General features: G+C 41.3%; 1 protein-coding gene across 4 annotated transcripts in view; it reads left to right on the forward strand.

Moving 5' to 3' along the window:
• RAD51B (RAD51 paralog B) overlaps positions 1-23880 on the forward strand; it is a 430051-nt gene that overhangs the window by 197578 nt on the left and 208593 nt on the right. For all 4 annotated transcript variants that reach the window (XR_010614163.1, XM_065686722.1, XM_065686724.1 and 1 more), the window contains exon 8: positions 18472-18568. Coding sequence is in view for 3 of the 4 variants with exons in the window: in XM_065686722.1 (XP_065542794.1) it covers positions 18472-18568 (97 nt within the window). In the remaining variant the exon portion in view is untranslated. The remainder of the gene's footprint in view (positions 1-18471; positions 18569-23880) is intronic.

Below are 23880 nucleotides of genomic sequence, written 5' to 3' on the forward strand. Positions count from 1 at the left end.
ATTTAATTATTACCATCCTGCATTAGAATCATAGAATAGTTAGGGTTGGAAAGGACCTTAAGATCATCCGGTTCCAACTGCCCTGCCATGGGCAGGGACACCTCACACTAAACCATCCCACCCAAGGCTCTGTCCAGCCTGGCCTTGAACACTGCCAGGGATGGAGCATTCACAACTTCAGTGGGCACAATAGGACTTGAACTGAAATTCATATGCCAGGCAGCAGCCTTGTGAAATGTAAACTGAGTTATAAACCCATAGAAAATGGATTTTATTATGGAAATGTAAACTGTTCCGTAAGCATAGCATTGGGGAGTTGGTACAATAACAACATACTAGTAAGTAACATACTATCTTTCATTACTAAAAGATAGAAGGGTGTTATTACTGTATAGTACTTATTCAGTCTGAAGGTAATTCCTGCTTCAGTTAGTACTTTGCACTGCCAGTTTTAGATGCAGGCAAAGAAAGCAGCTGTCCAGGAAGGCCAAGTGACAGGGTTAGCAAAACATTTCCACTAATGGGCAAACATAACTCTGTTGCATACTACTGCCTGTGTCTGAGTGTCATGCTCCAGGTTTGAGGGGGAAGATGGAAGGAACAGTTGTGCTAGCATGGAGCTGAGTTGTACTGCCCTTATCCAGCCTAAATTGTCATACTGCAAGGCAGGTTGTTTGAGTTCTGGCTTGACCCTGGGACAGAGGAGGTGAGAAGGGAATGATCTGAAGTAGCATGCCTGGACAAGCCTTCTGACATGATCCAGATCTGGGGCAGAGAGCACTGAGCCTGAACGTACAGTGTGTATATGTGTGTATATGTAATTATGGTCACAGGCTTCAAAATTTAACTGTGTCATGTCTAGATTTCTTGGTAATTGGATTTGTATTGCAAACAGACCCATCATCGTTAGATAATTTTTTCCTACTTTGTGTTACAAGTTCTCAAAGGTTTCATTTCAACGACAGTAGTGCTTGTCTGAGGTTTTTCATTCACTCTTGTTACTGTAGTGATTTCAGCGTTATCATAACTTAAGAAGAAATTTTAATCTCCAAGGCTGGAGAGAATTTGAATACTTATGGCACAAACCAGAAAGCGAATAAGGATATAGTTCTATACAATCTTTAACCCTTTCTTTATATCCTCAAAGTGCTACGTGTTCTAAGAAGAAGAATGGACATTGCTTGGCCTTTCTCATTTGCCTAAAATTTCTTTCTGGTCTTCTGGTCCACAGAAAAGTATTGCTGCCCGCCAGCAAGGTGGAATTGACAACTATCTGTATCTAGATTATCTTTTTACGACCTGAATCTGGTGCCATCCCCACAGAATGTCAGAAATATGCTTCACAAAAGCTTGTGGTTTAGTACTACCTATGGACTGCCATGTTCTATACATGCCCATTTGTATTTGCTGTTGGTATTCCGGTGGTTTGCATTCCTACAGGGAGTTTTGTATTCATTATTTATAAATCATACTTTCTCTGTAGTTACTCCTGCCTCTTCCTCTTTCTGTTTGAAAGTGCAGTGCTGCAGTGCATGCTTAGCTATTGGTGAAGCCATTGCAGGTCACATTTTCCCTCAGTAACAATTCCTTTCTTGCTCAGAAGCCTAAAGAACTGTTGAGATGGTGCTTGGACTGAAATCTGAGTAATCTCTGATGTTTCCTGCAGCCTGGTGAAAAGGCCAGGTTTTACATCGGAGATGGAGTTTCTTATTTCAGCACTCACCTGCCCTTATGTTTGGTCTGTGTGTCTCTTTTCCTGTGCTTCTGCAGAAGCGTGGAATATTTTTTCATGCTGCCTACACCAATGTATCCAGCTCCTCACTGAGCTTCATCTTTTAATAGTAGTTTGAAGTCTGTATCTGTTGGTCTTGTATCACCCCGAAGAATATCTGTTAATAGCCTTTTACTGACACAAGAAAAATTGAGTTATCCAGTTCAGAAAATAAGTTAGTAGAGGCCTGATGTAAAGCTATGCTGCATTGCTGTTATTTTGTTGTCTTCACTGCTCTGGAACTATTCAGCTCTCCCTGCTCTATAAAATAGCTCTTTAAACCACTCTCGGTAAGCTCCAGAGACCAAAAGGTGTTCATAAGGACAAAGTCCCAGCTCACATTTAAATAATAAAATGGCATTTAACCGTGTATTTCCTTGTGGTTTAAATGCAGTGCTAAGACTTTACAGAGTGAATGTTCTACAACATAGCAAAACTTGAGCTATGAGTAATTTTTCAGATTTACACTTCCCAAACTTGTGCTAACCAGTGATGCTGTCAGTCCATTACCCACCCAGGCAAAGGGGAAGGAGTTAAAAAAAGAAAAAGCAAAAAGGAAAGAAAAAGGCCATGGGTTTTCTGCAGGGATTTAAGAGTTTTTCTGCAACACCTACAAGCCCATACATAGAATGAATAGTGGTCAACTACTACTATTAATTTGTATCTAGACATTGCCCAGCTGTACTGTTGGAAGACTCTGAGAACGCTTTGTGGTTTTAAAACTCTTAATTCAGTGAGTTCAAAGCATTCAGAAAGCAAAATACGGAATCCCACAACACTCCTAGGGGTAGGCATTATGCCTGCTTTGGAAAAAGGGCACAAAGGATTTATTTTACCAGTAAGAAGTTGCAGCTACTTAGCGTCAGAACCAGGATTAGAACACGTGAGTCTGGACTTCTGCTCCCTCTTGTTCTCTCTTGGGAATGAACTGAGGTGAAGAGTTAATGGTAAAAGGAAAGCTCTGAGCTGGGTGTTTCTCTGCAAACGTATTTAGGGACAAAAGGATGAAGGTGGAAAGAGATAAAGTCCATAATCATGTTTCATTTTGGTGTAACTCCTTTAGAGTCAATAAAACCAGACCTGCATTAAATCTTGCTCAGCCTGGAATAAAAACTGAGTGATAGTAATAAAATTTAAAATCAGAACTTGGCTTCTCAAGCTGCTTTCTACACTGAAGCGGATATTTAATGTTCTGGAGGAGGAGACAAGCCTAACAGGCAGCTGAAGTAGAAGCCATCCATTACATGATATTCATTTCATACATGGAATTTTAGGGCGTGGTACAGCAGATAAGGATTATAAAAATAATAAAATAAGAGTACTATTTTCAAGGAGGAACTTGCTGTAAAACAAGCCCCCATCAGCTATCCTTAATTAGACTGAAGGAGTAGCCAATGGCAAAAGAATTTTATTGAGTTAATAGCACTACTGCTGAAAACACGTTTCTAGTTGATACATGATTTGATGATTGCAGGAATCAGACAACATAACTAAAGGGGTGTATGTCATAACTGCCATTCTGCCTGCAGAAGCTATACATCTCCACACCGCACAGGGCATTTTGCAAATTAGCATCCATCTAAATATGCGTTTTTACAGAGTTTCAGATATAATTGGGCAATTATCTTGAATCTGTCACGCACTCCGCTCTGCTACTGCACCTTGCTTTGAAGTCCAAGCATCTTGCTCTAATTTTTTTTTATCTTTGTTAGAGGAATCTTGCAGTTACATCCTATACTCCCTAAGAGAGTCTTCTGGGCCACTGTTCTACCTGCAGTACATCAATCCCAGCATGTAGTATCCTCTATTCTCTTGCAGCATGCTCCTATCCTCTTGCCCCATGCCTAGATCTGAAGATGCATTTCCAGCCTTACCTGAACCAGCTTACTGCTTTTTCGCTCCTGATTTCTCAGAATGTTTGCGCACACACCTCAATCCTATCTGGAAACATTTTTCTGAACTAGACCTGGTTTCCCATTTGTTTGCCCATGTATCTGACTCCTCACTGGAAGTAGCTATTCTCACCATGGGCCTGCAGGAAGTTGAGTAGCATGTATCTCCTCTTGACTAAAGCATAATCTACTCCTCTTCAGTTTTTCTCTAAATTAGATTAATTAGATTAATTCCTAACATTACTGTCTTTGCAATTTAATACTGAACTCCACAGTGGAGACTTGGTTGTGGTTTCTCGAGAAGGATTTTGGATGAAACAGCTATAATAAACTCCAAGGGAAATGCATGATCCTGTGAATTTTAATAGCAAGTGTAGGAGATGATGTGAAAAAAAATGCTAGCTGCAGTAAACAATTAATCTAGAGCTGCTACAAAATTTCAGTTGATTGTCCAGAAGACATGAACTGTTTCTGTCTCTTGCCTGTGTAGTTTTTAGGTTGTGCAGCAAATATCAGTATTTGACTCAACTCTGTTCACTTGGGTTAATGTGAATGCAGTGCAAAAAACTATTTAGCTCTGTTAAGTTTAATTCTTTAAGAGCAGATGCTTCCTAACTGTGAAATGTCTGAATTCTTTTACCATTCACAAGGTTTTCCTCAAGTTTAATATCATCGAAAGATGCCACAGGCTGTTTTTATTCACCTGACATTAACTCTCAACATTTCTGTAGTTCTAGTAAAAGTTGTAGTAGAATGGTGTACCTAAATAGCTGAATAACTAACTACTGCTTCTTATTTATTTTAATATATATGTTTAATAAACCAACCAAGAACAGTAATGCTGGCAGACCCGGTATAATTTCCAGTGGAACCGGCAGAGCTATTCTTAGTGATCGTCAACTTCCCAAACAAATTGGTACCAGATTTTAAACCTTTCGGTTTGAATTTATTTGCTTTTGCAGGGATTTCACTGCTATCAGCCTATTAGTTTGATTTGTTTTAGTATTGGAAAAGGGTTTGCCAAAACAACCCTCCTGGACTAATTCTCCCTGCAATACAAAAGAGATAACATGCTTCTACAATGCTGCCTTGTGCACGTATTTCAGCAGTGACCTTGACCTTTCTAACCAAGAGGTGAGAAATTAGTTAGAATATATTTTCATGGGTCCATGATTTTGTTTTGACAATCTCAAATACTATTTTTTGTATTAGGCAAAGCCAAAGGAGGATGTGTCATGCTGTGGTCTCAGCACAAAAATGACTCCTTGCATTTTTCCGAGTTCATTTTCCATCTTGAGTCCTAACTTTCAAAGAGGTTCTAATGATTCATATAGCCGAGGAAAGTACGCTCCAATTTAAGCAAGTTAGGTAGGCAAATAGAAATTTGTCATTTTAAAATGTGACATAAATGCCAAATTTATTGGGGAAATACTGACTGACTTAATTTCCTAGTGAAAGGATTTAGAAGAAATAGGATACAGAGGCTGAGACAATGCCACTGAAATTCCAGGATATCTTGAGCCGCAATATTATTAATTTTTTTTTCCCCAAAAAGTGTTCAAGAGAAGAAACTTGGCTGATTTATGTCACCAGCACTCTTCTTTTTTCTGGGTAAAATCAGATCAGACATGTTTGGAAAACAATCGTGAACATTCATGGAGGGGTTTTTTTCTCTTTTATGGTGGACTGATACATGGACTGACAAATTTTGTAATGTGCTTTTGTGGAAGAAGCACTTAGGATAATGAAACTACTGAGCAGTAAGGCTTAATCCTGCATTTTGTACAGATTGCTTTTGGGGGGGGGTTGTGTGGTGTTTTGGTTTTCTGTTTTGTGGGTTCGTGGTGTTTTTTTAAGAAAAAATTCCTTCAGAATATCTTAGTTTATAAGCATGTATTGAACAGTGTAAGTGGAAAGATGTTAAACTTTAAAGCTCTTAACCATCTAACTTTGCAGGTTTAGGAGACAGACAAAATACACCCAAGCAATTTTCCTTTTCATAATAGGAAAAAAAAAAATGCATTTTAAGGAAGGCTGAAACTACTGATGATTTTGAAATATAAATGTTTCTGGTAGAAATAGATTGTTGGCTAAATTGCAGGTAAGACTTAAAAGGTTACAAATGCAGTATATGAAAATGTCTAAAATGTAATGTGAATGTATACCTACAGGATGTAGTACATATAATTCACATCTGTTTCTTCCCACTTCTTCTTTCATGCATCATCTGAGGCCTGGGTCACAGGGAAGTAAAACTGATGGTGACTTGAGAAGCTGTTTGTTTTGTGGGATGATTTCTACTCTTTTTACAGCCATTGCAGCTATAGGGGATGGTAACTGAATTTTGTTCGTGAGAATACTTCGAAATCACCAGAGGCATGGTGTTCTTTAAATGGGCCTTAGTTCCACTGAATAATGCTGTCGGTGCCTAGTTTGTTGCTGCTTTCTCAATAGCCTTCTCCTTATTTTGTAAAAATTATTGGTATATTGGTTTGATTGTCCAGCCTTCTGTGCAGTATCACTTACTCCCCTACTAGTCTACAGACCTGTTAAATTTCCTTGGGCAAACTGGGGGATGGAGGTATATATCCAAAGTCCCTATTATCCTGTGCTCAAAGTCTACTGACTGTTACATACATCGAAATTAAGCTACATGATTATCTAAGTATAGCCATTATAGGTAAGTATGAAAATCCTGTCCATGTCTGAAATGCATTCAGTGAAAGGCAGCAGCTACCATAGCATAGCAAAAAAAGAAAATTTTTCCAACAAGCATTGTGTAAAGCATGCTGTTATCTCTAACATCATGGTAGGCTAGAAATTATTTGCTCGGCTTTTATGATGCTGATAGAGTATGTTGCGTATAAAACAAGCCTTGTGATGCTGTCTGGTGGTGGTGTTAGTAGTTACCCTCCTGTAGAGGTTAAATGAATAGACAAGGGGGAGCAAATATTCCTGTAGTCCTCTCTTGCTGCCTAGAAAGTAAACAGAAAGGCTCCAGTGCTGCAGGGCAGGCAAGGAAATATAGTTTGCAGAGGAACTGAACACCGAAGCGTTGATGCGATTTCTAGCACATCCTAAAGCTGCTTTCTGCTGCTCCACGAGGCACTGAAGAGCAGTCTGAACTAACACTGCCCTCCCTCTAAAAATGTTGGCATAGGGTCATGATGTGGGATAAGGTGGAACTAGGAGAGTGTTTTAGAAGCTGTTCAGCAAAGCTGTAAATTACAGTAGCCCATTGAGCTGTTCCAGTTTGCATCCAAGACCCAGCAAGTCTCCTGTGACCCGCTGCCTTGAAGGCTTAAAGGAATTAATTGGAAGGAATCTGAAGAATTAATGGAATTAACAATACTGAGATTGAGTGGTGCCTTATATGCTATACCTCTCCAGACCTGCATGTGTATATTACTATAAACAGTTTTTCTGATCGGCTTGTCTAAACATCAGAATGAAATAAAAATGCTGGTATGCTAATTATCAGCTTGAAATAGTCCATGAGTCTTGAACAGGCCTTTGTTAGGAGTATTTAGTTAGTTTAGTTCATATTCCTATTTAGTTGCTAGGAAAAAAAATAAAAAATCTAGACAGGTGTAGAAAAACTAAGTAAAATAAACACCAAGTATAGAAAGAATTACAAATATTGAATTTGTTGGGTAGATATTAGATTGTTCCAAGGTATCCTCGGGTGCTCAGCCCTCCTAGCCTGGTTCTTTGTACCAGACTGGTACTAAAGATTTGTGGTACCTTTATTCAGTTTTCTTGGTGTCTTAGCATCTGTCTCTACAATAGGTGTAATAATACATTCAGTCCATCAGAAGGTAGTAAGATTTAATGTCACATAATTTGAAGTGTTTATACAAGGCAGGTTAGGTGCATGGCAGAAGGTCTGGATTTGGCGAGTGAAAGGAAGAAGCCTTCAGTCTGCTTTTTGATCTGCTGACCAAAGTTAATGAGTACCAATAAACTAAAGTAGGTTTTCGTTGAGAAAAAGTTAAGTGTAACTTTTGACTTCCTTGTAATCATGTTAAAGAGTAGGAGGTGTACTCAGCTCTCCTCTCAGCCTGGAGCATGCTGGAGCAGAACTGAAGTTCTGTACTGCTTTGCTGAGGTTCCAGATAACCCAGTTTCTTCCCCATCTTCAAAACCAAACAAATTAAACCAACTAAAAGCCCTGTTGCTAAGAGTGAACTGTGAATTCATAATTTTACTTTATTTATTCTTTTACAAGACAATTTTGCATTCATCAGAAAACTTCTTTTTAAACAGTAGTGTTTGCCACTTCGAGAATGCAGCAGGTTTTGGCTGCAAAAGTTGCCTGTGGATCACAGTGATTTCCTATGAGGTACTCCATGTTGGCTCAGCCAGCATCAGAGCAGTCTCTTACTGTGGGACATTGCTAGCCACACACAGGAATAAGCTCAATTCAAGAAGCCATCATTATGCAGAGGCTGGAGGGGAGGGTGGAGGAGAGGGAAGGTCTACTGGAAACTAACCCAGTACTCTGAGCAACTGGCAGGGTACGACGGCGGGTGGCAATCCCTCTGGGGAGCTGTCTTACCCACGTCACTGCAAAACAGGTCTATGCAGGCTGCTAGATGCAGAGGCCTTGCAGGCACACAAACCTTTCTTGCGGAGCAGCACAGCGCAAGGGAGCTGCAGCGTGGATTTTGAAGGCTACGTTTGTGTTGGCTGAGTTCCTTGTTCACAGAGGAGGAAAGGCTAAAGACCTCAGGCTGTTGCTGGGTGGTAGCTATTTCAATTTGAAGACATGTAGCTGCCTGAGAACAGCATGCTTTTGTTTTGTTTTGTTTCTTCTTTTTTTTTTTTTTCTTCTGGTGGAAGTTTTATTAATTCATTGTGATTATGTTTAAGCAGTTGGCAGAGATGTGAATATATGCTTTACTTCCCCAGAAGACTTACGGAATAGAATTGCATAACTTTGTACTTTTCCTATGCAAAGTAGAATAAATTGGATGTAAATAGTCAGTCTCTGAAAGATTCTGTGGTTTCTTCCGACTCCTTTTTATACCCAATAAATCCAGTGACTATAAAGTGACCTCTGCTGCCATGAATTGCCTGACTGAGGGAGGAAAGAGGAGAAGCTTGTGTAGAGATACTGTGGCAAAGCAGGAGCTGGGAGTCCTGTCCTAGGATCTCTAATAAGGTTGCATCTAGCAGCAATGTATCCTGAGCAGCAGCTCTCTTTTAAATCTTTTAAATGGTGCTTGTGTGCCCTCCAGAAAGTCATTACATTCTTGCATTCTTGTTTCTGCGCTGTTAGACTGTTTAATTGCACCCCCTCCTCAGCCCACCCCCCCTTTTTGTTTTCTGGATGTGATAAAAATAGGTACAGCTGAAATTCCTCTGAGGCAAGGCCAATGCTTGTTGCTAGATTGCTTATAGGTTTAGGAAGTGTTTCTCAATAGGTTTCCAGCGGTTTGTGTGTAAACATGTTATTCAGGAAATTGTACCAAATTCTGGTGACTTTGGATGAGATGCGAATTCTGACAGCTCCTGGCACAGTGTCTCTTCTTTGCCTTCAGTCAGGGTAGCTGCTATGCCTTTGTGTGTCATCTACTTCCCTCTAACATGAGCATAACCTTTACAGACTATGCCTCTGTCATGCAGAAGCAAGATGGCTGTAACGGGTACTTTTCCTTCCAACTAATTCGGATTAGATGCAATTGTTAAATGTGGGCACTTGTCTATTGTGTACACCTACAGTGAAGGAACCTCATGTTTTCTTCTTTAGCTTCAGCCATTTTAATGCAACATGTAAAATGACCACCAGAAGTGGTGTTTGAACAAGGGAATTTATTTTCTTGTAAGGCTTTTTGCTTGTGATGGCTGGGCTCTGTAGAGTCCTTGACATGATTTTCATTCTTCCCTGCAGAAAGCCGAGATGCTGCTCAGGTTGGGAGCACGGGGCACCTCCTGGGCGAGTACTGGGTGGTGTGGTGATTTGCTTGCATTCGGGATGATAAAACTGTGGAGTTTTCTCATCTTTATGTGGGTGGTATGAGCCACAATAATTTACACTTTCTAAGAATGGAGGGGTGTGTGTGTGTATTTAGTATTCTGTCATGGTGACACTAGTGACACAAATATGTTTGGTTTGGTCCTGGTGCCCAAAAAAGTCTTGATTGTGCAGGGGCTTTTCACCGGAAAAGGCCTCACTCCTGTGAGGTGAGCCCCTGCAGAGCGTTGCTGCAGTAGCCAGCTTTGAGTGCCTGGTAGTTGTGAGCTCTTGAAACTCTCTCTTTAAAACTGTTGTTTTGTTCGGGAGCTCTCAGTATTGCAGTTCAGACTTAGCCTTTTTCTGTCTGTAACTCCCTGACTTCACTGGAAATGCTCCGTTTTTAAGGAAGTTTTCTTCCCTGTGAACATGAGGTGCAGGGCCTGCTGAGGTCAACTTTTGTGGTAAATGGCAACTGATGCTGAAGAAAGTCTCCATGAAGAAACAGGAGTTGAAGAATAAATTATTTCAGTGCGTAGCTTAGGTGAAGATCACAAATACCCTGTTTCTATGACAGATGGTAGTAATTTTGGGTTCTTTCTTGAGCAAACCGATGCCAGTCTCGAGGAGCTGTAACAAGTTTCCTAGGAGAAGGCTGCGGTTCTCACAGCTGTTTGAAGCATGCTGCTTCACCCTAGTTTTCTCACTGTTCTCTTTTTCTGTTTTCAGGCTTGCTGCCTGCCCCATCTGGCTTTGTGGTCTTGCTTGGTGCACTTTCCTTTTGCTAGTGCCTCAACAATAGTCACCATTGTTTTGCCCCATTACTGACCGCTTGGATGCCTCTTTAAAAGCTCTGCGCCTCAGGGAAAAGGAGAGGTGCCTTCTCAGGGACCCGGCTGAAGAAAGCCTGGGGATCAGTGAAACTGTTTTTCCTCCTCCCCCTCCAGTGTGCTGAGTCAGCGTTCCAGCTCCCCTTATTGTCACTTGTACTTGGTGCTCTCTGGTGACACTGCTTGAGCACAGTGAAAACCACAAAACACATGGGCTAACAAGAGCGGAGTAATTTAGGGTTATTGTAAGCGTACTTGTGCTTGCTTTCCCAGCTCAATAGGAAGCCTTTAATAAGAGTTTACCTACATAGTGATGTGTGCGAAATAGGGGATTCTGCTCCATTCTTTTAACAAACAGCCATTTCATGAGCGAGTGGGGGTTTTTTGCCTCTTGGTACATTCCAGAAGACCTCATACCTTTGCTGGTTACTGATTGATAGTTTTGTGCTGAGCTCCCTTTAATTTTGCAATAAACTAACAAGGAGGCTGAGACCACAAATTTACAGAAAACGACTTACTTACTTAACTGGATTTACAAGGATGACAAAGTCAGATTTAGTAGTTTCAGTGTGGTCCTAGGAAGGGCAGGAGGAGTGCTTGAAAAACTGTACTGTATAAATAACCAAACAAAAAATAGTTTGCTTATTCTCCTGTGTAAAGGAGTCATATTTCAGTTCTTAGGCCAACCCTCTCCCAGGACCTGCAGGGGCTTTCAGCATACACAGGAACTCTGCTATTCCCAACGAATGGCAGCACTGGGAGTTTAGGCACCTTAAATAAGTCTTTTTACTTTTATAATGTGCTTCCAGAAAACTGGCATCTGCTGAAGTCACATCAGTGGAAGAAGATTCTATTTTCAGAACATGTAAAGATTTCAAGAGAGTATAAACAGCAGTGTTGACTTCTGGATTAATCTTAGAAGAAGTAAAAGCCTGTCTAGAACATGAATGCTGTTTTCCTTGAGAAGTTCTTTCTTGTTTCCTTTTTTTTTCTTTCTTTCTTTTCCACTTCAAAATGTGTTCCCACTGTCTCCTTGTGTTTATCTCCAGGTTTTGTAACTGCAAGGAAGAGAATTCTGTCGTAACATTTTTAGTGGTTACAAGGGGTTGTTATTTTACAATCTTAGGTTGCTATGCTGAAGTAAAAATCTTTATAAGATTGGGAAATTGTGTGGTCAGTCAAGTGTATGGTATTTTAAGTACTAGGCTTTTTCCCAGAAATTATTTTCAGATTTGAATCTGAGTGAATTTCTACAGTATTGGTAGTTCTGTCAGAATTGGAAAGCTCAGGGCTGTAAATTTTCACTTGTTAAATAGCTAGCTTAACCGGTTGCAAGTGAATAGACTGAAAGGTTAAAGGCAGTGGTTCATTGAACTCCATAGGAGACTGTGTGAGGCAAGTTTCTAGTGTTACTGAGCTGTCTAGCTGACCTTTTTGTCTTTTGTTTCCCCTCCTCTTTTATCAGTGGAGGCTGTTTTCCACTCATGCACAGTCAGTGGCTGAAGAAGCCCTACACTCTTTGTTCATCAGAAAGTAGACAGAAGGCAATTGCACAACCTCCCTACCAGTTGCACATGTCAGGACACAATTGTGTGTGGAGAGATGTAAAATTTTTCTTGAGTTTTAGTGCCTTGGCAGTAATGAAAGTACCTCTGGCAATGAAAATATTTTGTTCTCTTAGTTGGTGTTGGAAATGGAAGTTCCTCTTAAAATACTGGGTATTTTATAAAATAGAGTGTACTTAAAATACTATGTATTTCAATATGATAACATTAAAATATCACTTAGCAATATTCTCACTGTTGAGTGTTCTGCTGGAAGGTGATATATTCATGCCTGGTATTGAATCTCTTAAGCAGAAACTATGCTTGGCTGGTAATGATGTCCAGTATAGAATCATGGAATCATAGAATAGTTAGGGTTGGAAAGGACCTCAAGATCATCTAGTTCCAACCGCCCTGCCATAGGCAGGGACACCTCACACTAAACCATCCCACACAAGGCTTCATCCAACCTGGCCTTGAACACCACCAGGGATGGAGCACTCACAACCTCCCTGGGCAACTGATTCCAGTGTCTCACCACCCTAACAGGAAAGAATTTCCTCCTTATATCCAATCTAAACTTCCCCTGTTCAAGTTTGAACCCGTTACCCCTTGTCCTGTCACCACAGTCCCTGACAAAGAGTCCCTCCCCAGCATCCCTATAGGCCCCCTTCAGGTACTGGAAGGCTGCTATTAGGTCCCCACGCAGCCTTCTCTTCTCCAGGCTGAACAGCCCCAACTTCCTCAGCCTGTCTTCATACGGGAGGTGCTCCAGTCCCCTGATCATCCTCGTGGCCCTCCTCTGAACTTATTCCAGCAGTTCCATGTCCTTTTTATGTTGAGGACACCAGAAGTGCACACAATACTCCAGGTGAGGTCTCACAAGAGCAGAGTAGAGGGGCAGGATCACCTCCTTTGACCTGCTGGTCACGCTCCTTTTGATGCAGCCCAGGATACGGTTGGCTTTCTGGGCTGCGAGCGCACACTGCCGGCCCATGTTCATTTTCTCATCGACCAGCACCCGCAAGTCCTTCTCCGCAGGGCTGCTCTGAATCTCTTCTTTGCCCAGCCTGTAGCTGTGCCTGGGATTGCTCTGACCCAGGTGTAGGACCTTGCATGTGTCATGGTTGAACTTCATAAGGTTGGCATCAGCCCACCTCACAAGCATGTCAAGGTCCCTCTGGATGGCATCCCTTCCCTCCAGCATATCAACCGGACCACACAGCTTGGTGTCATCGGCAAACTTGCTGAGGGTGCACTCAATCCCACTGTCCTTGTCAGCAATGAAGATGTTAAACAAGACCGGTCCCAACACCGATCCCTGAGGGACACCACTCGTTACCGGTCTCCAGCTGGACATCGAGCCATTGACCACAACTCTTTGTGTGCGGCCATCCAGCCAGTTCTTTATCCACCGAGTGGTCCATCCATCAAATTGATATTTCTCCAATTTAGAGAGAAGGATGTCGTGTGGGACAGTGTCAAACGCTTTGCACAAGTCCAGGTAGATGACATCAACTGCTTTACCCTTATCCATCAATTCTGTAGCCCCATCATAGAAGTCCACCAAATTGGTCAGGCAGGATTTCCCCTTAGATAAGCCATGCTGGCTGCCACCAGGCACCTTGTTGTTTTTCATGTGCCTTAGCATGCCATCCGGGAGAATGTGCTCCAAGATTTTGCCAGGCACAGAGGTGAGACTGACTGGTCTGTAATTCCATGGGTCATCCATTTTCCCCTTCTTGAAAATGAGGGTTATATTTCCCTTTTCCCAGTCGTCAGGAACTTCACCTGACTGCCATGATTTTTCAAATACGATGGCCAGTGGCTTAGCAACTACATTTGCCAGCTCCTTCAGGACCCGCGGATGGTTTCCATCAGGTCCCATGGACTTGTGCGCTTTCAGATTTTTAAGATGGTCTCGAACCAGATCCTCTCCCACAGTGGGCCCAAGGTCTTCATTCTCACAGCCCCTGTGTCTACCTTCTAAGACCTGGGTGGTGCAGTCAGAGCCTTTGCCAGTGAAGACCGAGGCAAAGAAGTCATTCAGAACCTCAGCCTTCTCCAAATCCTGCGTAGCCAGTTCTCCCGAAAGCTTCCTCAGGGGGCCTGTGTTGTCCCTAGTCTGTTTTTTGTTTGCTACGTACCTGTAGAATCCCTTCCTGTTATCCTTAACATCCCTGGCTAGGTTTAATTCTAACTGGGCCTTAGCCTTCCTAACCTGGTCCCTGGCTTCCCAGACAACATCCCTGTACTATACCCTGGCCGCCTGTCCTTGCTTCCATTTTTTATAAGCCTCTTTTTTCCTTTGAATTTTCCTCAGCAGCTCCTTATCCATCCAAGGAGGTCTCCTGGCCCTCCTGCTGCACTTCCTTCTAGTTGGGATGCAGCACTCCTGAGCTTGTAGCAGGTGATCCTTGAATATCAACCATCAGTCTGTATCTGTTAGAAGGAACCACAAAAGAGGCAACTTTTCCTTACCTGCTTAGACTGAGGACTTGGCAGGTCTCCTGTACTAAAAAGGGTAAATCTGATCTGCATGTTAATGGCAGATCTCCAATGAAAAGCTAAGGAAGTGCTATTGCTAATTCAGTGCAAGGCACTCTTTCTAGCAAGCCTGCTTGGACTTGTGACCCCAGCCTGTTCCCAGGCACTGTTTAGTGGTGAGAGGTGGTTTCTTTCAACTGTGGCACCAACAGGCAAAGGGAGGTACTCAAACCTTCTTGTTAGTGATCTGTAAGATATGGCATCATTAAAATCAGAACTGGCATTATATTCTGTGCACACACATCTGAAGCAATGTGTGAGACTCAGCTGATTCTGTCCATCCACAAATGTGATTACTCATCAGAAAATCACACAGCTGTTATACTCCAGATCTCCTTTGTCTGCCTGTATATTCTCTCCATATCCCACTCAGGCTTAACTGTTCCCTCAGAACACCTATTTTCAGCTCTCTGAATATGCTGAGCCGTTTCAAAGGGCAGCAGAATAGAGTATAAGCATTGTCTTTCAGGGGAAATGTTACTACATTCTTTAGATGTGACACTGGAATCATGTGGTATCAACATTCAGGGCTTCAAGTTGAATGTCTGTAGGATTGGAGACTCCTGAAAACTTAGCGCCTTGTTTGAAAGGCACCATTCGCTGCTAGAGTATTCATGACCAAAGGTTTACTCTGGCAAAAATGAATGAAAACTAGCACTTCCTAGTAAGGGCATGTCATTGAATTTTTGAAGATAGATGTATGTAATCGGAGAACTTCCCTAAATCCAAGTGCCTTAATATTTTTCTTTTTAAGTGGATCTGGGTAAGGGCCAGCTTTCTTCCTCTTGTTAGTGACCTGTAGCTTGTTTGAGCCAGTGAGAGCTGAAGTACACTGCACACCTGCAGAGTGAAGTTCGAACTGTATTAGGGTAGTTGCACAAAGATGGCTATTGGTTTTTGATAATAGTACCTATACCCGATGGAAGAATTCTGCAGTGAGCAAGCCTGCAGAAGTGTGACAGGAATTTCGAAGCCAAATTTAGTGCAGAGCTAGTAGCCTCTTGGTTTATACTTACAGGAGAACTGAATCTCTGTGTTGGCGCTGCAGGCTTGCAGGAATGAAGAATAATTTTCAGTTAATTCCAGAGTAAGCATTCTGTACATGCATGTGGCTTCATCTCAGAGGAAGTGTGCTTCAGAAAGATAGTATTTAAACATTTATTTAAGCAAACGTTTAACTATCAGTGAAGTCATGGAATAAGAACACGCTCAATTCCCATCCTCAGAGCAAGCCAGAGGGTAAGACTATTTTTTTAAACAGTGTAACAGGGTGTCAAGGGTATTGTCAGTGTTGAATAGTAATTGAAGGACACATCAGAAATAGAAATCTAAGTTCTGAGGTGTAGCTTGAGTTAAACATAAATGGTGAAGACTTTCAGTCCTACAGCTAACAGTGCTGTGGAGTTCCTGGCTGCAAAGGGAGCCAAAATATCTGACAGATTTTTTTAAAATGCACTTGCATTATTCTTGTTATTTTTGCTTTTGATTTTTGAAGGCTTTGAAGTTAGTTTCCTTTGAAAAGGAGAGCAATATGAAATGTGGTGTGCTTAGGTCTCTTTTTTTCTTAAAAGATCCTTGAGCACAGTAGCTTTTCTTTAAAATGTAGTGGGTACATAAATAATAAAATATGTGATGGCATGGTACAAAGATTATTTTGGCACAGGTCTGGGATGACTGAATTGCTAACACGGCTTTTGACATTTGTGAATAAGATGATCATTGCAAAAGTGTGCCAATGAAAACTTCATACCTCACTAGAACATGTGTGTGTTTAAGTTTGTTAGCATTTTCTGTTTCATCACATCTTCTAGTATCAGATTGAGGTAAATCTTCAGTGTTGTACCATATTGTTGGTGTATCTTAAGCCGGGTTGCCAGAGTAGCCTCTGTGGATAAGCAAGGCTGTGGATTTTGTGACACAGTGAAAAAGAAGTTAAAACGGTGTTGAGAAGGAAAATTCTCACAATCCCATTCCTTATCCCTCCTCACTGTTGGCTGCCTACTCCTTTCATTTGCTTTGAACCAGTTGTGATGTTCATCCTATCACAAGGATGAACCCACTCACTAGAATGGAACATAAGTGCTTTGGCAAGAAGAAAGGAAAAAGTGACTTTTTTTCCCCTTTTTTGTTAGTAAATTAAATCATCTTACCTTGTAATCTGATTAACAGGACAGCCATCAATGCCTGCAAGGGACTGTGTGTGCCATGCCCTTTCCTGTCTAGTTTTGGATGCGTATAGATGCACGCAGCAGCTCTGGGGGAAACAGCAGAGTGTGTGATGTGTTTCTTGTGTGATGTCAGTATCAGAAGTTGTACTTTAAGAGCCTTAGCCTAGGTGTAAGACCAAACATCGCTGATATCTACCATGTTATCTACCTCGTCTGTATTCATTGCAGTGGTCATAAGTGTCTCGTCCCAAAAGATACACCCTGTGGTTAAGCTGGGGAGGGTGGTGATAGTCAGCAAAAGATTGTCCAGAGCTTGCAGTCATTAATGGAAGAGCACAAGGGACATTGCTATGGAGCTCTGAAGGTCTCAAACTCTTGTTGAATAGATGAAGATTTGGCTTACAGACTTTCCAGTTTAGTTCTGTTGAGACAGTCCGTAAAACTCTCAGGCACCACTGTGCCTGTTTACAAGCACAGATTTGGGTGGGATGATATGAGCAGGGGGGAAAAGTTGTGGTCTTACTAAAGGCTGTAGACTCCAACACATTGTTGGTAGCTCACATCATGTTGCCTGAAGAAGGTGTCATGCTCCATGGCACTGTCACTGTGGTTACAACTCTGACCTGATACAGCTTATGTGGGATCTTGAAAACCAAAATGGACAATCTGTCCTACTGTACTACTGAAAGTGTTAGAAAGCAGGAGGAATTCATGATCAGAGGGAGGGAGGAGGAGCAGTGGAGTAAAGAGCAGAGAAATTCCTCTTCATTTTAGCAATGGCAACCTGTTCATTTATTCTAGTAGCATCATGAATCCGCATCCACAGAGTACTGTGAAGGATTCCTTTCTTCCTGCCTCCCATGTCAAATAGAGCTGAAGACAGACCATTAATTTCAAGGAGAGTTTGTTTGGAGTGGAGTCTGTTCTTAGTACGAGCAGAAGGATAATTTTGGTTCTTCTAAGAAAAAAAAAAAACAACCAACAAAACACAATGTTTTTGTCAATCTGCAAAATGGTGACCAATTGTAATTGCAGCTGCTTAGAAAGCCAAAGCATTAGAAGATAATTGTGTTTATACCTGTGCTGTTCTTTCTGTGGTGTTCACAGTGTTTGCCTTAATGCTTTCTGTTACTAGAAATAAGTACATGTTCAAAGGTGTAAGAAACTATTCATGTCTTGCAAGTAAAACCACTGCTTATGCTGTCAAAGTGGGTGCCACAGTCTGTCGTTTATCAGAATATTGTGATCCTGAAAAACACTGTAAAATCTTGTGTAGAGATAGCCCTGGGAAATTTAGAACTCTTGTGCTTCAGCTCAGTGGGGATGTATCCCTGCAGCACTTTTATCCATGGCACTGTGTATCAGCCAAAGGAAGGAAGTGCATAAGTTGTGTAGAAATTACTAGAAAAGTAGATTTCCTATTTGCCTATGAAGAAAATTATGCTTTTTGTCAGGGAGCGTCGAATGGTTCATTGAAGAATGAAGCTCTTCCAAACAGTAGTTTCATTTTAGGCAACTGTATGTAGCAACATACTGTCGTTTAGTATTTTGGTTTTATATCCCTTTTCCTGCACTCCTTGCAATTATCTCTTTCAGTTTCTGCCCGTAGTTAAGGGCTTTCTGAGTGTTGAAGTTGCTGAAGGTCAGAGTAGAGAGTTGCCTGGATGCTGTGCCTGGGGGATCCTAGTCCTTGCCTGGGATGCTCTCTGCCCTCCACTAGCTATAAAACTCATTTCCTTCCTCCTCTCCCTGTCTGTTTGCAGGTTATCTTGACGAATCAGATTACCACATCGTTGAGCAATGGCCTTGCGATCCAGGCAGACCTGGTGTCTCCAGCTGATGATTTGTCCCTGTCTGAAGGTAAGAGATCCGTTCTATCAGAACTGAAATTCTACACTGACACAAATCCACATTGTTACTTGCAGTGTTCTGGTGATGTCTGGGAACAAAATTATTTTTCAGTTTCTCTGAAAATCCATTTATAAATAAAGTGTATTAACTAAAAGATCTTACATTTCCAAAGAGCTGGGGATGAATTTTCCAGCCATGCCAGTTTTATAATGTTTCTCAGCATTGTACTTTCATTCACATGCATTTAGAGCATTATTTTCTGTCTTCTGAAGCTGCTGCTAGAGGTATAACACAGGCTAGGCTGCAAATTTGATGTTATCTAATGATTATGAGTGATTCCAGGGAGAAACACAAGGTCGCAAATGAAGGACAGCAAATAGTTCTGTCCCTTGCATTATGCTTGTCTGGTTTTAAATACAGTGCCTCAAACTGCATCTCTCAATGTTGTGTGAATGTAATGTGAGGGTTTGCATGATGCCATATAGTACTTTACATCTTCACGTTTCCTTTTTCTGCACAGAATTAGAGGGAAGCACACATTTTGGGGTTATAGTAAGGACTTAATGTGCTAACAAAAAATGCTAAATCTGAATGAAGGTTTGCAAAGCAATATAATAATCTGAGCTTTCCCAACTTGAAAAGAATGATCAGAGTACCCTCAGCCAGGGACGGATGCGGAGAAATTTGCTGTGTAGAGTTCAGTTCATGCATAGACCCAAATGTCTGATGTAAAGCAATGCTCATCTTTCCTGCAAAGGCATGATAATAGCATGAAGACTTCCTACTTCCTATAATATGAGTATTTCCCCTCTTTCTTGTTGCAATTTCACATGCTTCTGGTCAGCTGCTCGTTGCTCTGGCTGATCACAGACAGCCTTCTCAAGCTTGTCTGACTTAACACAGGAAGAGGCTGGTGGCAAAATCATCAACTAAGAAATGGTTAAAAAACTTGACATTATTTCTGCAATTCATTTCAATGAACATAAGAAAGGGGTTGATGGTAGATTAAACAGAATGTTGAAGAGCAGCACATAACTTCAGTGTAATGCCTTAACACTGATTGATGTGTTTACTTCGTAATTTTGTCAAGAGGAGCTTGAGCAAAGGAGGCCCATTAAATCATTTTTGAATTGTGCTTATGGCTTTTTTTGGCTCCGTCACTTGCCAAAGTATCTCAGAAGTTTATTGCTTGAAAATCACTCCCTCCCTCTGTCAGAAAGAATTGAAATTTGGTAACTAGATTTGGAAAAGGATGGCATAATATTTCATCTTTATTATTTCCTTCTTGGCATGAAGATATGACACATTGTCTCATTAAATGCTCTTGATCACAATACTTGTGCTTTTCTTTGGCCTTCAAAATTACTCTGTATGAACTACCTCTGAAAAGAAAGGCATAGCTGACTCTGAAGTGGAAGTAATAACAAAATATGCTCTCAGTAATACTTTCTTTTTCCCCTTGTGGTTAAAATACTTGAAAAGTGGAAAAAGTATTAAATAGTTCTAATCTTTCTGAATTTTCCTGCAAGTAAGAAAGTTTCTCAGTGCTGTGTATGTGCCATAGTTCAGTAGTAGTCTGAAATCAGGACTATGAAAGAAATAGCATTATGATTTTTGTAGGAGTTGCTGCTTATTAGTGAAGCAATCGTGTTGTGTCTAAAATCTTTACTACTGTTCGTTATCACATTTTAACCCAAGAATGAGTTAAGTGTGTTGGTGCTTTTTGTGTGTGTTTGGGTTTTTTGTTTCTCTCATTGCTTGTTTTTAATTAAGGGTCTGAAGTGGTAAAATGTGCCAGCATAACACTTGTTGAATTGGAAACCTTTGTGTAGCCTCAGAACAAGAACACAGACAGCAGCAGTGCAGGCTCCTGCGGTAATTCAACTTTTATCAAGGGATGAACGGTGAGAAACTTCTTTCCTTCTCTCCCTTTCCTCTTCTGTCAACTAACATTGGCACAGTATTTACATGCGGTGTTGGGTTATGGGAGAGGATAATGCATCTCCCCACTATCTGGTTTTCTCCTGTCTTTCTCATCCATAATATAGAATCATAGACTAGTTAAGGGTTGGAAAGGACCTTAAGATCATCTAGTTCCAACCGCCCTGCCATGGGCAGGAACACCTCATGCTAAACCATGCCACCCAAGGCTTCGTTCAACCTGGCCTTGAACACTGCCAGGGATGGAGCATTCACAACCTCCCTGGGCAACCCATTCCAGTGCCTCACCATCCTAACAGGAAAGAATTTCCTCCTTATATCCAATCTAAACTTCCAATCTAAACAATCAAAGTTTGAACCCCTTGTCCTGTCATTACAGTCCCTAATGAAGAGTCCCTCCTCAGCATCCTTATAGGTCTGCTTCAGATACTGGAAGACTGCTGGAAGAGGTCTCCACGCAGCCTTCTCTTCTCCAGGCTGAACAGCCCAACTTTCTCAGCCTATCTTCATACGGGAGGTGCTCCAGCCCCCTGATCATCCTCGTGGCCCTCCTCTGGACTTGTTCCAACAGTTCCATGTCCTTTTTATGTTGAGGACATCAGAACTGCACACAATACTTCAGGTGAGGTCTCATGAGAGCAGAGTAGAGGGGCAGGATCACCTCCTTCGACCTGCTGTGGTCATTTTCCTTTTGATGCAGCCCAGGATACGGTTGGCTTTCTGGGCTGCGAGCGCACACTGCAGCTGGCTCATGTTCATTTTCTCATTGACCAGCACCCCCAAGTCCTTCTCCGCAGGGCTGCTCTGAATCTCTTTTCTGCCCTGCCTGTAGCTGTGCCTGGGATTGCTCTGACTCAGGTGTAGGACCTTGCACTTGGCATGGTTATACTTCATAAGGGGCTGCTCTGGATCTCCACTTTGCTTCAATTTTAACCCATGCTGTTTACCTGTGGGGAAAAAGTGGAATTTCAGTTCCATTCAACATTTGATTTCCATGTTTATTTTGCTGTCACAAGATACACGTGTGGCCAGGGCTTTTCTTTTGTAACATTGAGGTTTTGACCAGTCCCGAGAAAGTTCCCCCATAATTTATTTCATTTTGGCTATCGAAAAGCCTGAAAGCAGCAATACTTCAATCTTCTGACCATCTTGGGTACTTTAAGAATCCTTAATGAGTTTGTGTTCTAGGATTAGTGTGGTATTCATAATACTGCTATTTTACAACCGTTGAATTTGCAAGGAAGAGTAGTTAGGTGGGTAGCCCTAGTGCACAAAGTTGCAGAGGCAGGAATAGAGGCCAGATTCATGACTGGGTGGTTCTTACCTCATTCTTCCTTTTCACTCATCACCAGCTAAAGCTGAATTTGAACCAATGACCTAGATGTGAAAGGACCCATAACACATTATTAGTCCTGTAAGCAACTCAGACCCTTGGTTTGTGTATGTCTAGTATGTTGTTTTAATCCTATCTGAAATCAGAGTCCCATCACTGTAAATGTTTTGCTAAAAGGGTAATCTTTCTTAGAGGCAGAAATGAAAATTTCAAACAGAATGTGCTATTAGAAAGAAGTGGAATATTACAGTTGTTTTTGATTTTGCTTCTGATTGTGCTGTAGAAGGGGTTTGCTTGGTTTATGTGTTAGATTAGGCAAGAAACCAAGGAAGCTGTTCGTGTGATGTGTGACAGAAAGTTAATTTGATGAACAAGCTGAAAGGACATTGTCAAGCTGTTTCAGGCTCAAAGCTTGTCTTCTGTAGAATTTTAATCTAGTGTGTGAAAAGTTCTGTCCTAAAATTATGTTAGATTTTCATGAGAACATTAAAAGCTGTATAAAAGCAGCACTGGCTGTAAAATCCAACCACTTATGTAGCAGTGTAAGAATTCTTGAACTGTTTGTTGGTATTTCTTATAAAAAATGTGTGTGTCCAGCTAAACTCCCAGATCTGTGTGTGCAGACTTCTGCTTCGAGGCGGGAGGGTGGGGGGAAGAGAGAAAAAACATTAGTTTGCTACAAATTAAAGTGATTAATACAATACAAAATTTTCTGTACCTGTGGGCAGAGTCTTTGCATTTATTTGGCCTTTAAATACTTGCCAGATTATCATCTGAAGGAGTATGCTAGACTAATAATATTTTTCTGCAGCTCTAAAATTCTCAGGCACATTAGGCTGTCAGTTCTGCCCTAGGAACCAAACTGAGTTTTTACTTGTAGCTACACTTTGTACATAGCCATCTCACAAACCCTGTCATCAGGGGGGATAGACTGGAAGATGATGTGAATACTGCTGTTTCACTTTATTCTTGCTTTGTGGAATAGCTGCTGTTGAGCTTCCCCAGTCAAAGACAAATTCGTTATGCCTTAAAGTTACTTTAGATTGTAGAAATGGTCAAATAAGCCCAGGACTATCACTAAGCTTGAAAATGTGGCCTGAAGAATTAGTGCTTTATTATTTGAACGTGCAAAAAGTAGCCATTACCCCAATTAATTCAGCTTAAATCTATTTTTTATTTATTAAAAAAAATATTAATTTAATAAAGTGAACAGTAGAAATGGAGTGCAAATGGAGTAGAAATGGCCACAGCAAAATATTTTGTATGAATGTCAATGGGTGTTTTTAAACAAGTTGTCTGTGGCTGTGACTGTACTATTTTTGTTATTTTTGTGAAGATCACATGACTGGATTTTACCTGATATGAAGAGTTGTTAGAAATTAATTCTAAGCCTGTGTGTTTGAATGCTGCTGGACAGTGAAATTTGTGTATTTATTTCAACTGTGTGATGTGAAGAGCTGGAACAGTGTGACCTACTTGCAGTCCCTTCTAGCCCACCAGTGCTTGTCCTGTTCATAGATGTGCCAGCTGCAAGCTCTAACTTCCTGTCACAAGCATCAAAGCCAGATTCCATCTTTTCTTGGAAGAAACTCAGGGGCATGTTGGTATGAACAAGAAGAGCATCCTCCTCCCAGCATGCACAGCGTGACCAGCAGAAAAAAAAAGACTTCTGTCTCAGGCTTCAGTCTTAGCTGGTGCTTTCAGTTATTTGTTTGGAAAAGTCAGAATTACTTAGTGTTTAGAATTGTCTGTAAACTTGCACTGGCTGTGGGGAGGGCAGCATTCAATCTTCTGCATTCTCGTTCATCAAGCTGTTTGTCAGAGCCTTGTATATTTCTAGCGCATAGTGTGAGCAATGAGTTTAGTCTGACCTTTTCATCTTTGTTGCTGTGATCTTGAATTCTTTTAAGCTGTTGAGCAGAAGCAGAGACTGGAAAAACTAAGCTACTATAATATCTCCCACCCACAGGATTTTCCTACTCTAGTTTAGGAGCAGAAGATTCGAAGCTGGAATCTTTGGCTTCTCTTTTCTGCTTTGCTCTTATCT

The sequence above is a fragment of the Lathamus discolor genome, chromosome 6 (genome assembly GCF_037157495.1).
Source record: "Lathamus discolor isolate bLatDis1 chromosome 6, bLatDis1.hap1, whole genome shotgun sequence".
Taxonomy (NCBI): Eukaryota; Metazoa; Chordata; class Aves; order Psittaciformes; family Psittacidae; genus Lathamus; species Lathamus discolor.